Genomic DNA, 13,780 nt, shown 5'->3' with positions numbered 1-13,780 from the left:
AGAAAGAGTTTCTGGTCGCATCTGGCTATGAGAGTTACAAGGATGCTGGGGAAGGCAGGATGACAACTTATTGGTCCTTTACATCTTTCAGTGCTCGTCATCTGATCTGCTGAGCTTTGTGATCCTGTTGTGTAGAGGACCTCTCTGCTTTGTGTACAGCAGTGGTTAGCACTAAGAGGTCCTCTTCATATCTGAAACCATTGAAGATCAGTGGTGGATTGTTGACTTGATCCGTTATGACCTTGCAGGGCCACATAGGACAGCCTGCCTGGGGCACTGTCCTGCGGTGTGCCATGTGTGCTGATAAATATGCTGTCTTCAGCCCTTCAGGCTGGCCTGAGCAGTGCTGCTGCACCCGACAGTGAGACCCTGCGCAAGGTGGAACGAGGTTCACGTATCATCACCGTTGTGCCCCAGGACACAAAGGTTGTGCTGCAGGTCAGTGCTCTGCCCATGTCTGCTGAGGTCTGCTATTGGTGGGTGTAGGGTTGCCATTTCAGTGGGCAGCTGGCCAACCTGCAAACAGTGTGTGCAGTGCTATAAAGCTCCTGCCCTCTACTGCTGCAGCACAGCACCTCGCAGATCTCCAGCTGCCTGGCTGGATGCAGAGGGATTTTGAGCATGCCTGTGGGAGTTAGGTTCAGCACAGGCAGCTGGATATGTACAGAACTGGGAAGGGCTATTCAAATTCATGATGGCTGAGATAGCTTAGTGCTACATATCATGGCCTCTCATGATGAATCTCAGACTCACCTCTTAGAACTTGCTGTATTTGCTAGGAGCCCTCCATTAGCTGTGTCACTAAGTTTGAAGTGCTGAGCTCACTCTTCAGAACCAACAGAGGTTCACAGAATGGAGAAAGATGTCATTTGAAAGGCATCTCTGGAGGTGGGTAGCCCAGCATCTTTCTCAAAGCAGGGCCAACCTGAAAGCTTGAAAGCTTGATCAGGCTCCTCTGGGTCTTGCCTGGTTGAGTGGAGTCCAGCAGGAAGGAATGTTTCGGAGCTGAGAGAATTTTCAGACATTTTTCCACAGTTGTTGAAATGCCATGTCCTTTGAACAAACAGGCCCATGCACCTGCAAGTAGCAGACAGGCCTAGAAAACTAGCCAGTCTTTGCTTTGCCTTCAGTGTAAGCAGAGTAACTACAAATAAATAATTGTGTGGATCTTGTGTTATAGATGCCGAGAGGAAATCTGGAGACTGTTCACCACCGAGCTCTGGTGCTTGCCCAGATTCGGAAGTGGCTAGACAGGTAAATGACACTGATGTATTCTGGTCTTCCCTCCCCCAGTCCAAGCTCTTAGAGCCTGGCTGGCCTGGTTTTGTTGTGCTGGAGAAGGGAGGGAGGCTAAACTCAGAGGAATTGACTTCATTAGTGGGAATGAAACTTTCTGGGGCTACCAGCTAGAAGTCCAGCTTTCAGCAGTCCCAGGTGTCTCTCACTGAAGGTGTGCTGAGATTGTGTGGGTGGGAGAAATCTTCGTCTGCTCCATTCTCCAGACATCTCAATCACTTCATGATGAAGCTTGCTGTTTTTCACGTTTTATTTGTTAATTGATTTACATTGAAGTTTTCTGAAACAGAAGTTGGTCCATTAGATTAAAATGTAGTTCTCTAAGAGAGGAAAAAAGTAATGCAAGGCCTGTATTGCTTCTTCAACCTGGTGTGCTGGTCTGCTCCACTGCAGAGGCTGGCAATGAACAGGACTGACCTTGCACATTTTTTCTGGAAGGCAATCCACATGGCTTATCGCTTAGGCTATTCCTTTCCCAGGGGATCTGTGCTTACCTCTAGTCAGTTGCCTTTATTTGCAGATATTGCACCTATCCACTATGTAAACTATCCCACTTGACTCATTCCTCCAGGCTTATGTTCAGGGAAGCATTTCAGTGTATGAGGAAGCTGCGAATCAACCTCAATCTTCTCTATGACCACAATCCCAAGGCAAGTATGCCCAGTTCTGTTGTGGTTTCCATGTCCATCTGGCCTGGAATCCATTGACATTGAACAGTGGGCACAAAAGCATAGGTGGTGCTGTCAGCAGAGGTGGCTGCTCTGCACTGCTGCATCCTCATGCAGGCAGGTCAGATTTAGCATTTCCTTCATTTTATGCATTCGGAGAAGGTCTTTGAATTTGTTCTTAATGTATTTGTTCAGAATAACAGTAGTAATACTCTTGTTCATTTCAGCTATTTCTGGAAAATGCAGAAACCTTTATCAGGCAAATAGATTCTGTGAGCTCTATCAACTTGTTTTTCACAGAGCTGAAGTGAGTATAATTCTGCAAATGGAAGCATGCATTGAATCAGTGGTGATATGTTATTTTGCCAAAATATTTGCAGCTCTTCAGGATGGGTGCAAAGAATCAGTCAGAAATCTGACATGTTGGGTCATAAAGACTCGAGTAAGCTCAGTAGTTTCAGGGACAGTCAAGTGTGTCTTGTTGGGAATTCCAGATTGCAGGCACCCATTAGATTTTTCCAGCAAAGGATTAGTACATTGTATGACTGCTTTGACTTGTCTTCTGGTTTGCTGTACAGGGGTAAATGTGAACAGAGAAAGTTTTGTTTCCTCATAAAGAGGAGCAAGACAGCACTGCTTATCTGAAGCCTGAGGCCAAGATACTTACTTAGATTCCCAAATCAGGTCTCCTGATTTCTTTCTCAAGGGTTGAGTGACAAGAGGCTTTAGGGCTCTGGTAGCTTCAGGACTTCTCAAGCTTGCTGATGTTTAGCAGCTGGAGCTATCACTTAGCTGTTCTGTTTTTATTTTCAGTTTTGACCTGACCTTAACTCTTTGTCTAGAAATAAAAGCAAATGGCTTAGTTTTCAGAAGTGCTCTGTTGCTCAGCATCTTCATAGTGGATTTAGTAGAAGACAGCTGTATCTTGAAAATCTGCTTTTTTTGTGTAACTAAAGCAGTTGTTCTGACCAGCTTTTTTCAGTGCCTGTCTTGGCTGAGAATCAATTGAGATGGATGAGAGATGTTGGAGAGCTCTCTAGTAGTGTGGCAGGTTGTGTGTCAGTACTGAATGACGTATGAGCTATTTTGTTGAGTAGTCCTTTTCTGCACGTATTTGTGTTTCTTAATGTTACTGTCTTTGTGCTGGGCTCTGCAATGAACCACGCTGGTATTCATGGTATCTGTTTTTATTTAGAGAAGAAGATTTCACAAAGAGTATGTACCCATCTCTGAATGGTACCTGTAATGCTCAACCACTTCAACATTCTGATCAGAAAAAAGTCAACGTCATATGTGATGTGATGAGAGTTGCCATGGAACACATTGACCCTCAAAAGTGAGCATTTTCTTATTGTAGATGAAGGAGCCACTAGAGAGATTTCTATTAAGTCATTTGCAGAAAGTGAAGCTGTCCTTAACATCAGTTATTTTGCTTCAGATCCTCTGAGGTGAGCCTGTGCTCCCCAAAACTTATGTAGCTATACCTTCCATCTGCTGAGGATGCTGGCCTGAAACAACAACATTTAATAATTTAATAATTCCACTTTTTATTGCAAAAGTTAAAGTAATAGATGCAGGATGCTTATAGGGGTTTAAGAAATACACTCAGTTTAGGAACAGTCTGTGTGCACAGGGGACAGGGAGTCATGAGCAAGATTGTCATCTTGGGGAGATGCTGACTTTTTGGAGCAGCTGGCCTTTCGGAAAGATCTCAGCTGTTCCATTTGAGACTGAACTACTTTTGTAAATCTTCAGCTGCATATTTCTGAATGATTAACTTTTTGATAACCATCCTCCTTAGATGAATCAACACCACACAAGGATAAAGGGTGGGAAAATAGGATAATAACAGTAGTTAGTGAAGCAGTGTTAAACCATTGGCAGCTTATATGTGAAACAGTGGATAGAGGAGCAACAGATGGCGGGTTGCTGCTGAACCCTGAAAATGTAGACACTTTTCAGCAAATGGTTTCGGAAGACAAAGCATCCCTTTAGCTTGGAAAGCTATTTTGAAATAGTACATGTGAAATGTATGAAAGTGGAAATAACCTCCTAGAAAGCTTTCCTTCTACAAAAAAGAGCATTTTCATGCCAAATTTGATTTGGAAAACTGTGTCCAGCTATCTGAGCTTTCAGAGAGAGATGTTCTCTCTCCATTGCACTGGCTGTCGTGGTAAGGAAGTTCATTCTATTCAAAACACACCTCCAGTCTTGTGACATGTTTGGGAACACATGCTGAGTAGAAAAACATTTCTGGTATATTCTGTTCTCTTCCCATTTTTCCTGCCTTCCTTTAGAAGGATTGAAATACCTGAGTAGTTTGGTGGTTTTTACTAAAATGTAAACTAGAACTTGCACTATCTGTGCTAAAATAGGGATAAGCAGTGTTTCTGCCTTCTCACTTTTTCATTTCCTGCTTCTGTTTTCTTCAGGTACTGCCTATCAATACTGACAGCACATGTAAAGAAAAGTCCTCCAGAACTGGAAATTGCTCTCCAAAAGGTTCATGATCTTCAAGGTGTTGTATGCAGAACTCAATATTTTGAAAATGGGTGGTTTGCAGGAACTTTCATTGTTAGCATGGTTCGCCCTGAGAATTATTTTAAGGTGACTTGTTTGTGGAGTCAGCCAGAAAACAGAAATGTACTTGAAACTAGCTGTGTGATAATGGAACAGCAGCTAAGATGCCCTCAGCTCATCCTTTTTTCTAGGTATGTCAGGAGAAAGCCCAGAGTTGGAGCTGTTTGCTTTTTCCAGTCAGAACTCTGATTCTCCCAGCATGGAATAGGAGGCTCCCATTCTGGGTCCTGGTATCTCAAACTGGCAAACTTTGCGTTTATTCTGTACTGACACTTCTGACTTGTCAGTGTTGCACACTTTGTGAGTTACTGTGCTTGGACTGGTCCTTGAAGTTGCCCAGGAAAGGCAAAGTAATCCCTTCTGCAAGATAGAACCTTAGTTTGATGGTTCCTATCTAGTGTTAAGAATGTGCTTGCTAATGCATCCCTCCCTCAGAGTGGGGTTCCACTGCTGATGGTGTAACTGATTGTATGCTTCTTTATCTTGTTACAGAAAACGTTACTCCAGATGTCAAAGCCGTGAGTGCAGAAGAAGCACTGAAGTATCTGCTTTTCCTTGTGGATGTCAATGAATTGTATGATTATTCCTTGGGGACATACGACTTTGATTTAGTCATCATGGTGGCAGAAAAGTCTCAAAAGGTCTTGCCTTATAGTTCCAGCCAAGGAACTATTTTTCTGCTTTCCCAAAGGTTCTTTGTAGTCTGCAGATCAGCTCACACATTTTATTAGTCATAGCTCTCTACTCAGACAGGATTCCAGTTGCTTGGAAGTCCTCTGTGTGCTTGGGATAATGCTGGAAAGGTGGCATGTCTCTGCATCCCTTTAGTACTTCTTGAGCGCAGCTTTGGAAACGTGCTTGCACTCAAGGTGAAATAGGGCTCTTCTAGAGCAGCATGGCAACATAGCTCTGGGGAAGGGAGGGACTGTGGTCTGAAGTGTGACTTCATGCCTCACATTCCCAGTTCTGTACTCTTTTGATTCTTGCTTATTTGGTGGTGGCCATGATAATAGTGTGTATCATCCAGCAGGTTTAATTTGAAATCACTGAATAGAAATACCCATCAGGATCTTCAGAGTTCTCTAATGTTGCAACAGAGTCTGCTGTCCATCAATTAAAATACCCTATTCATGTTAACAAATTTTATGACCTTTAGTGTCGGGGAAATTGATCAGTGTTACAGTTGCAAATTTATACATGATAATAGCTAATAGAAAACAATGTTTGATGTGATACATAGCCTTGGATTTTGAATGTCACCATCCTTTAGATACTGCTGAAGCCCATGTGTGAGCCTGGTAGTTTAAGTTAGTCATTCCTGGCAAGAGTACATATACATAAGATGGCTTACATTTAAAAAAAAAAAAAAAAAAAAAAAAAGCCCTTTTAGTGTATTATTGTGCAACTTCAAATATGGGACTGTCTGTTGGTGAAGATAGGAGTAAGTAAGGATCTTACCAGATTAGCTCAACTGCAGTTTTTATTATTCTTTGCAGGACCCAAAAGAATACTTGCCCTTCTTAAATACCCTCCAGAAAATGGAAACCAATTATCAGCGATATACAATAGACAGACACTTGAAGAGATACACAAAAGCTCTTGGGCACCTCAGCAAATGTGGTAGGTGTCCTGCACATGCAGTGTCTCTAAGGAGAAATTCTGCAGTTAAGCACTTCCATTTTGGAGAGCCTTTGGGGGGAAACAGCTGAAGAAAGAGAAGGATTGCACAAGGTCATCTTCCCTCCTGGTAGAGCATAGTTAACTGCTACATGATTTCTGTAGTGTAGCTTGGCAAAGGGGGAATGGGGAGAGAATGCTTACTGTTGTGATTGTGAAGCTTAAGTCTTGTTTTGTTCCTGTTGTACGTGACCTGTTCCCAGTTAATATTGCTGGCAAAAGTGGAGCAAACCTCAAGAAAGGGAACACCTTAATTTTACAGCAGTAGAATAGGTGCTTTCAGGCTCTTCCACCCAAGCATCTCTAGTTGCTTCTTAATGCAATGAACCCAGACTGTCTGGGAGCCATGAAGGCCATGTGCTTTGTCTTTTATTGCTGTGAAAAATATGTTATTTCTGCAGGTCCTGAACACTTCTCTGAATTTCTGAACTTGGTGAAGGATCAGAATCAGTATTGTGAAGCTCTGAAATTGTACCCCTCTAGCACTCAGGAATACAAGGTGTGTAAGCATGTGACACTGCAGCAGGCAGGCTTTTCATCTTCTCGTGTGTGTTTGCATGTCCTTGGCATCTTGAGTGAGGGCAGGAATGAGACAGCAGCTGCTTGCATTCAAGTTCTGCAGGTCATTGCTATTTCTGTGTTGTCTGAGACCCTCCTCTGAGATAATAGCTGGAATAACTCTCAGCACTGACCCTGCGAGGTCTGATTATTGAAGGGGTGGCAGTTATTTCTTTGATCCCATGACCAGGAGAGCACCTGGGAGTCCAGTTTCCGCTGCACTGTCTTGTGCTGTGCTGGAGAACTCCCATTACCACAGAAAGACTTTTCTTCCTGTCGTGACGTTTGCGATACCAGCTTTCTGTCTGGCATTTGCAGGTTGTGTGGGGAGGGGATACTTTGTCATCCTTAAACTATTCTGAAGAGTGCTAGAGAGCTTGGGGCGCTTGTAGATGTGCTGTTTCCTAGCAGGTAGTGTCCCTTGTTGGTTTCAGTACTACTGAAGAACTCTAGCTTGCCCAAAGCTAAGGTAAAATGTAAATGAATTCATTCAATATAATTTAATTTAGATATTGTAAATACACAACTCACAAGCCTTTGTAAAAGAAGTAGATTAAGAAGTAAGAGGGGAAATAGAGAAACTCAGTCTGTTTGCAACACAGTGAAAGCAGAAGGGACTCTCCTCATGAGGGAGGTCTGTTCCTGGCTCTGGCTCATTGTGAGTCTTTCTTTATTCCTTCTGTATTCTTCCAGTCAAATCCATCTCCCCCCCACTTCTTGATGGAGATTTTGAATAGCATAGTGAAGCTCAGAATATTGGTTCACAGCAGCCTGTGCCTATAGAATTGCAGGGCTTGCATCCTGCCTTGTGCCAGTGTTTGACTCCTGGAGTAGGTTGGTAGAGGGAGACATTCTAACAAAAACTGCTCATGTGAGTGGGGAAGAAGGGGCTGATTTCCTTCAGTATGTACCCAGTCTTTGGCTTGGAAAGTTGGGTACCTCCCCGTGTCTCTCTCTTGCTTTAGCTCTGTGAAATGTCTCCCAAGTGCTAAAGAGCAGCTCTTAGCTTGATATAAAGTTTGAAGTGGGGTAGGAACATTGTGCCTGGAGGTTCCATGGGGGAGGGGGAAACAGGCTTTTGTTGATGGGCACTTAATTTTTACTAATGGAGGACTGCTACTGACTCTACAGCTGATTTCTTGTTTCTCTTTTGTCCCTTTCTTGCAGGATATCAGTGATGCATATGGGGAGTACTTGATTCAGAAACAGCTATATGAACAGGCTGCATTGATATTTGCTCGTGCTGGCATCTTTGCAAAAGCACTTGATGCTTTTCAGAACAGTGGCAGCTGGCAGCAAGCCTTGTGCATGGCATCACAGCTTGGTTACACAAAGGATAAGCTGTCCAGCCTGGCTCAGAGCATGGCAGGTAGGCCTTGAGGAGATGGAAGTGTGCAGAGCAAAACCAGCTGCTGTTATTTTTGGTTCATACTGATTGTTCCTGAAATTTAGTGAAAACCTCTTTAGCAGTGTTTTTCTTAAAGGGAGAACAAAGATCCCGTGTTTCACAAGGGTTTGAGTGATTGCACATAACCTTTTTTCTCAAAGGAACCAAAAGATGTTGGAGCTGAGCTGGTAGGCACCCAAGAGTTGCCAAGCTAGGTATGGCCTTGGTTGCCACATGCTGATGACTGCTTGCACTTTTTCCTTGCAGCTGGTTGCTGAACTGCTATTCCAAATTGCCTCCTTGGTCAACCTCAGAGAATGGAGATTCTTTGAAGTGTCTGACATGACTAAGGCCTCTAGACATCATTGACATGTACTGTGCCTAGTCACAGACCCTAAAGGCTATTGGGTAATTCAGAGCTGTGTCTTCATGTGGACCTGACATATATTTCAGCAAGGGAAATGGAACACCATCCTGACTTCTGCCTTACTCAGAGGCAGAGTTTATGAAGGGCCCGCTTAAGGAGTGGGAATATGGCTCCTGGGAGTGTAGTCTTCCAGAGTTGGATATCAGTATTTTCTTTTTCTGTCACTTAATGTGATTTGGATACTTCATGTCTTGCCTTTAATACTTTTTCTGCTCCCCCTCTTAAATCACAACTGTAATTTAGCAAAATGAGCAGACACAAGCTGTCTGGGTTGAGATTGCTTTGCTTGGGTAATTTAATTTTTTTTTCTGGTGTTGTGTATCACTTGCTGTCTTACACTGCATCTAGTATACTAACCACTGCCAAAGCTGGTTCTGACTTTTAGGAGACTAGAAGCCCTGAATCCCACAAGCTTAATGGTTGCTGTCCATATCACAGAGAGCAGGTGGCAAAGTGCTCCTTGCAATAGCAAGGCTGTGATACACTGAAGCTGTCAAGAGAGATTTCCTTTTTACATCCTGGCCTCCTTCATTTAAAACACTCTTCACTATTTCTGTCTCAGACTGGGTGTGCCATGGTTTGAGCCCAGAGGGCAACTGAGCACCACGCAGCCACTCGTTCACCCCTTCCCCCCCAGGACTGGGAAGGAGAAAATAAAGCAAAAGGCTCGGGAGTCGAGATAAGGACAGGGAGGGATGACTTCCCTGGTATGGGCAAAAGACAGACTTACTAGGGGAAGAAAAAGGACATCAATTTAATTCAAACACTAACAACAACACTTAACAGACAGAGTAGGACAGTGAGAAGTATAACCACATCTTAAAAACACCTTCCCCCCACTCCTGTCTTCTTCTCAGGCTCAGCTTTGCTCCCAATTTTTCTACCTGCCTGCTAGCAGTACAGGGCGGGGAGGGGCAGAGAATGGGGTGTGTGGTCAGTCCATTGCTCCTTCCTCCTTGCACTCCTCCCCTGCTCCAGTGTGGGGTCCCTCTCACAGGAGACAGCCCTCCATGAACTTTCTCTGACATGAGTCCTTCCCACGGGCTGTAGTTCTTCCCAGGCTGCTCCAGTCTGGGTCCCTCCTGTGCGCTGCAGTCCTCCCAGCAACAGAGTGCTCCAGCGTGGGCTTCTCGGAGTCCTGGCCTTCTTTGGGCACAGCCACCTGCTCTGGTATGGGGTCCTCCACAGGCTGCAAGTGGGCATCTGCTCCACTGGTGACCTCCATGGGTGCAGGGCACAGCCTGACCTCTCACCACAGGCTGCAGGGGAGTCTCTGCTCTGGTGCACCTCACCTCCACTCCTTTCTTCCACTGATTGCATAGGTGTCCTCCTCACAACGTCTCCTCACAACTCCCACTCCTCCTCCCAGGCTCCCCTTCTTAAATACATTATCACAGAGGCGCAGCCACCATCGCTAATTGGCTCGTCCTTGGCCAGAGGCTGGTCTGACCTGGAGCCAGGGAAGCTTCAAGAAGCTTCTCATGGGAGCTGCCACTCTAGCCCTCTTCTCCGCTACCAAAACCCCTGCCACACACACAAACCCAGATGGGGGAAAACATTCTCCAGCTGGCCTTGAGGGATGTGCACCAGCAATTTCACAAGCAACTGGCTGATAATGTTGCAAGGTAATAAATTCTTGGCATCAGGCAGCCCTTCTTTTTACCAGGCAGATTAAGCAAGCATGTGAGCAGGTAGTGCCTCAGTGAGTGGGATTTTCCTCTACTTCGTAATTTTGTGGCACAAAATCCATCTGCTTCTGAAAAGCTGAACTCCACCTTTTCTTGTAGGAAAACTAGTTGAACAGAGAAAACATGCAGAGGCAGCCATACTTCTGGAGCAGTACACTCAGGTAATGTAATCACCCTCCTGTCTGTGCCCCAGTAATAGCCTCTGTCAGAGAGAGAAGCCATCTGTGTTTTCTCTGTTCTCCTGGGCCACATGTGATTCCATGCATGCTGACAGCAAAACAATCTGTGCCATGGGCTGTCCTGGGGAGGGCAGAGCAGGTCCAGGTGATGCAGTGAGCAGGGTGGAGATGAATGCTGTGTCCCTGAGTTTTTCCACTCACGAAGCTGCCTTTGCTTTGGTATGAAAAGCTTTTGTCTCAAAGTGCTGAAGCATGATGGCTGGAGTAAGGCAGGCAGAGTTCCAGAGGGGTTTCCCCTAGCATGGGAGAAGTAACATAGTTTGGTTTGGGGTTTTTTTTATGTGAGCACTTCTGGCACAGTAGTGTTTTCCTGTCCTGACTGTGATACTGCTGGAAAGAAATGCGCCTCTGAATAGGTACTATCTGAATGTGTATTGCTAGTATCTGTAGCAGTACATGGTTGCTCTTTCCTTCTAGGACTATGAAGAGGCTGTTCTCCTGCTCTTAGAAGGGACTCTCTGGGAAGAGGCTTTAAGACTGGTAAGACATTTCAGAACACAAGAACCAGAGTAGAAATATTTATTTTAGAGTGCAAGGCAGAGGCATGGGATCTGCATTAATGTTGTGGTTTGAGCCCAGAGGGCAACTGAGCACCCTGCAGCTGCTTGCTTACCCCTTCCCCCTCAGGAACTGGAAGGAGAAAATAAAGCAAAAGGATCAGGAATCAAGATAAGGACAAGGAGGGGCAGTTCACCCATTATGGTCACAGGCAAGAGATAGGCTCATTAGGGGAAGAAAAAAGAACATCACTTTAATTCAAACACTAACAACAACACCACTTAATAGACAGAGTGGGGCAGTGAGAAGTGTTACTGTATCTTAAAAACACCTTCCCCTCACCTCTCCCTTCTTCCCTGGGCTGTTACCGTTTTCTCTACCTTCCTCCCCTCCCCGAGCAGCATGTGGGGCAGGGAATGGGTGTTACAATCAGTCTGCTGCTCCTTCCTCCTCAGGGACAACTCCTCACACTCTTCCCCTGCTCCAGTGTGGGGTCCCTCTCACAGGAGACAGCCCTCCATGAACTTTCTCCGACATGAGTCCTCCCCACGGGCTGCAGCCGTTCCCACGTTGCTCTGGCATGGGTCACCCCCGCGTGTTTCAGGCCTCCCAGTGCTGAACTACAACAGCGGGGCCTTCCCACGGAGTCCCAGCCTCCCTTGGGTGCAGCTGCCTGCTCCAGTGTGGGGTTCTCCACAGGCTGCAGGGTGGTCTTTGCTTCACTGTGAACCTCCATGGGTGGCAGGAGGGCAGCCCTGCTGTCTCCCCACAGGACACAGAGGGGCTCTCTGCTCTGGTGCACCTCCCCCGCTTCTCCTCCTTCCTTCCACTGACCTTGGTGTTTGCATAGGTGTCCTTCTCATAACACCTCACAAGTCCCACTCCTCCCAGGTTCACCTTATGTTATCTCAGAAGTGCGGCCACCATCGCTAATTGGCTCTGCCATGGCCAGGGGCAGGTCTCACTTGGGAGTCAGGGGAGCTTTGCGAAGCTCTTCACAGGAGGCCACCACTGTAGCCCTCCCCTGCTACAAAAAATCCTGTCACACAAACCCTGTGGAGTTAGATCCATAAATAATGCCTTGTTTCCTTTCCCTGATCCAGATTCACAAGTATGGTAGACTGGATATCTTGGAGACCAACTTCAAACCTGCTATTCTGGAAGGTGAATCTGTGCAAGAATCTGAGACTTCTGTGTGCTATAGAGGCTGAAGAAGGCCTTTGCTGGGTCCGTGGGATGTCACAGCACTCCAGTACTCAAAGCTGTATGGAAGGATGCTTTGATTCTGCCTAACTGTTGCTGCCCAGTTAGCTGCATTTGGCAGTACTCAATGCAGCCTGAAGCCCTGCAGTGTCATGTCAGCTCTTTTTAGCTTAGTCAAGCTTCTTTTGAGCTTTTCCAGGCCTCACAGTCACAAACAGCAAAGGGTCTGTGTCTGCATGTCCACAAAAAACCAGGACAGTCCTTGTTCCGGAGCATATGTGGCAATAGAGCTATGGACTAAGAAAATGGCTAGCTGTCTATAAGCTATATGAGTAGTTTTTGGAAAATATTATTTGATAGCTATATTCTCCCTTCTGTCTGGGAAGGGTGGTTACTCTTAGTTGTTTTTCCTTTTCCTGCTGTGGGCAGTAGGATTTATGTGTTGAGGGATTTTTTTCTTTAGTTCAAACCTAATTAATGTGAAGAGATTGGCCACAGAGTTTTCTGCTCTTCCTGTATCAGAAACAGACTTGTTCAAGAAGATGCTTGTCTGGCAGGTTAATTCACTCCACATCCAGGTGCATGTTGTTTTGTGGGCTCCTGCATTATAAGATTTGAATTTCCTTACACTTGAGTACTTTTATGTGCTTTGCACCTGACTTCTGAGCTTGTTGAAGGACTATGCTCCTTCAGACTTCTTGTGTAAAAAATGCTTTCCTTGTTCTCTTGCACAAATGTTCATGTTCTGGTTTTCTTATTGAGCAGCTCAGAAAAATCAGCTGATCTTCCTAGATTCTCAGAAAACAGCATTTATTCACCATAAAAGTCGCCTGCAAGTGGTCCAAGAGCTGAAGAAGGCTTGTGAGAGCCTGCAGGGTTGGTATTGAAATGAATATGACTTTCTCCTGCATAAGCAACTGTGATCATCTTTTTCTTTGTGGTTTCCATTTGTCCTGGTGGAGCTGTACTCTCTTCTACCTGCAGTGGTATCTACAACAGTAGAACAGCATTCTTCTCACCCCCTCCTAACACCATACTTGGATTGTGGTTGTTTGACCTTGCTCATTCTGTAAAGACAGCTTTATTTTCAGTGTTATCTGTGTCACAGCTTTCATGGGATCAAAAGTCACCTGAAAGCTCTTTAAAATGACACAGCATTGTCTCCATAGTGCCAGCTTTGCTGGGTCAGACAGTGTTCAACATGTCCTTTATGCCAAGTACCTACTAAGCTTATTCACCTGCAATCTCACACGGACTCATGGAAGTTTTGTGAAAACAGAATGCTTTGTCCTGGTCCAGATTTGCTGCACTGAGATTGTCATCCCTCTGATTGTACTGTTTAATATCACAATCCTCACCAGGGCAGAGGAGCATTGATCTCACAGTTGCTGTTTCTTGTGTGCTGGCTGAGTGGGGTTGAGAGCCATAAGGCTCTGAAATGCCAGCAGGTAGAATGAATCTGTCCAGGCTGTGTCTCCAGCAAGCTATGTAGATTACCCAGAGAGAAAGCTTGGAATAACTGACCTTTTTCCATACTGTGACAGTTGTTAACATGTTTT

The 13,780-nt window shown here is 45.2% G+C and overlaps 1 protein-coding gene across 2 annotated transcripts in view; it reads left to right on the top strand.

The window, feature by feature from the left end:
- Positions 1 to 13,780, top strand: part of ELP1 (elongator acetyltransferase complex subunit 1) — a 37,143-nt gene that overhangs the window by 15,227 nt on the left and 8,136 nt on the right. For both annotated transcript variants that reach the window (XM_074812271.1, XM_074812272.1), the window contains 14 exons: positions 323 to 438; positions 1,181 to 1,254; positions 1,868 to 1,946; positions 2,192 to 2,271; positions 3,160 to 3,300; positions 4,397 to 4,482; positions 5,037 to 5,185; positions 6,041 to 6,164; positions 6,623 to 6,720; positions 7,947 to 8,148; positions 10,381 to 10,442; positions 10,938 to 11,000; positions 12,122 to 12,182; positions 12,987 to 13,097. In XM_074812271.1, the coding sequence (XP_074668372.1) occupies positions 323 to 438; positions 1,181 to 1,254; positions 1,868 to 1,946; positions 2,192 to 2,271; positions 3,160 to 3,300; positions 4,397 to 4,482; positions 5,037 to 5,185; positions 6,041 to 6,164; positions 6,623 to 6,720; positions 7,947 to 8,148; positions 10,381 to 10,442; positions 10,938 to 11,000; positions 12,122 to 12,182; positions 12,987 to 13,097 (1,446 nt within the window). The remainder of the gene's footprint in view (positions 1 to 322; positions 439 to 1,180; positions 1,255 to 1,867; positions 1,947 to 2,191; positions 2,272 to 3,159; positions 3,301 to 4,396; positions 4,483 to 5,036; positions 5,186 to 6,040; positions 6,165 to 6,622; positions 6,721 to 7,946; positions 8,149 to 10,380; positions 10,443 to 10,937; positions 11,001 to 12,121; positions 12,183 to 12,986; positions 13,098 to 13,780) is intronic.

The sequence above is a fragment of the Strix aluco genome, chromosome Z (assembly GCF_031877795.1).
Source record: "Strix aluco isolate bStrAlu1 chromosome Z, bStrAlu1.hap1, whole genome shotgun sequence".
NCBI lineage: Eukaryota > Metazoa > Chordata > Aves > Strigiformes > Strigidae > Strix > Strix aluco.
The sequence above is the reverse complement of the archived record's forward strand: the minus strand, read 5'-3'. Positions and strand labels throughout refer to the sequence as shown.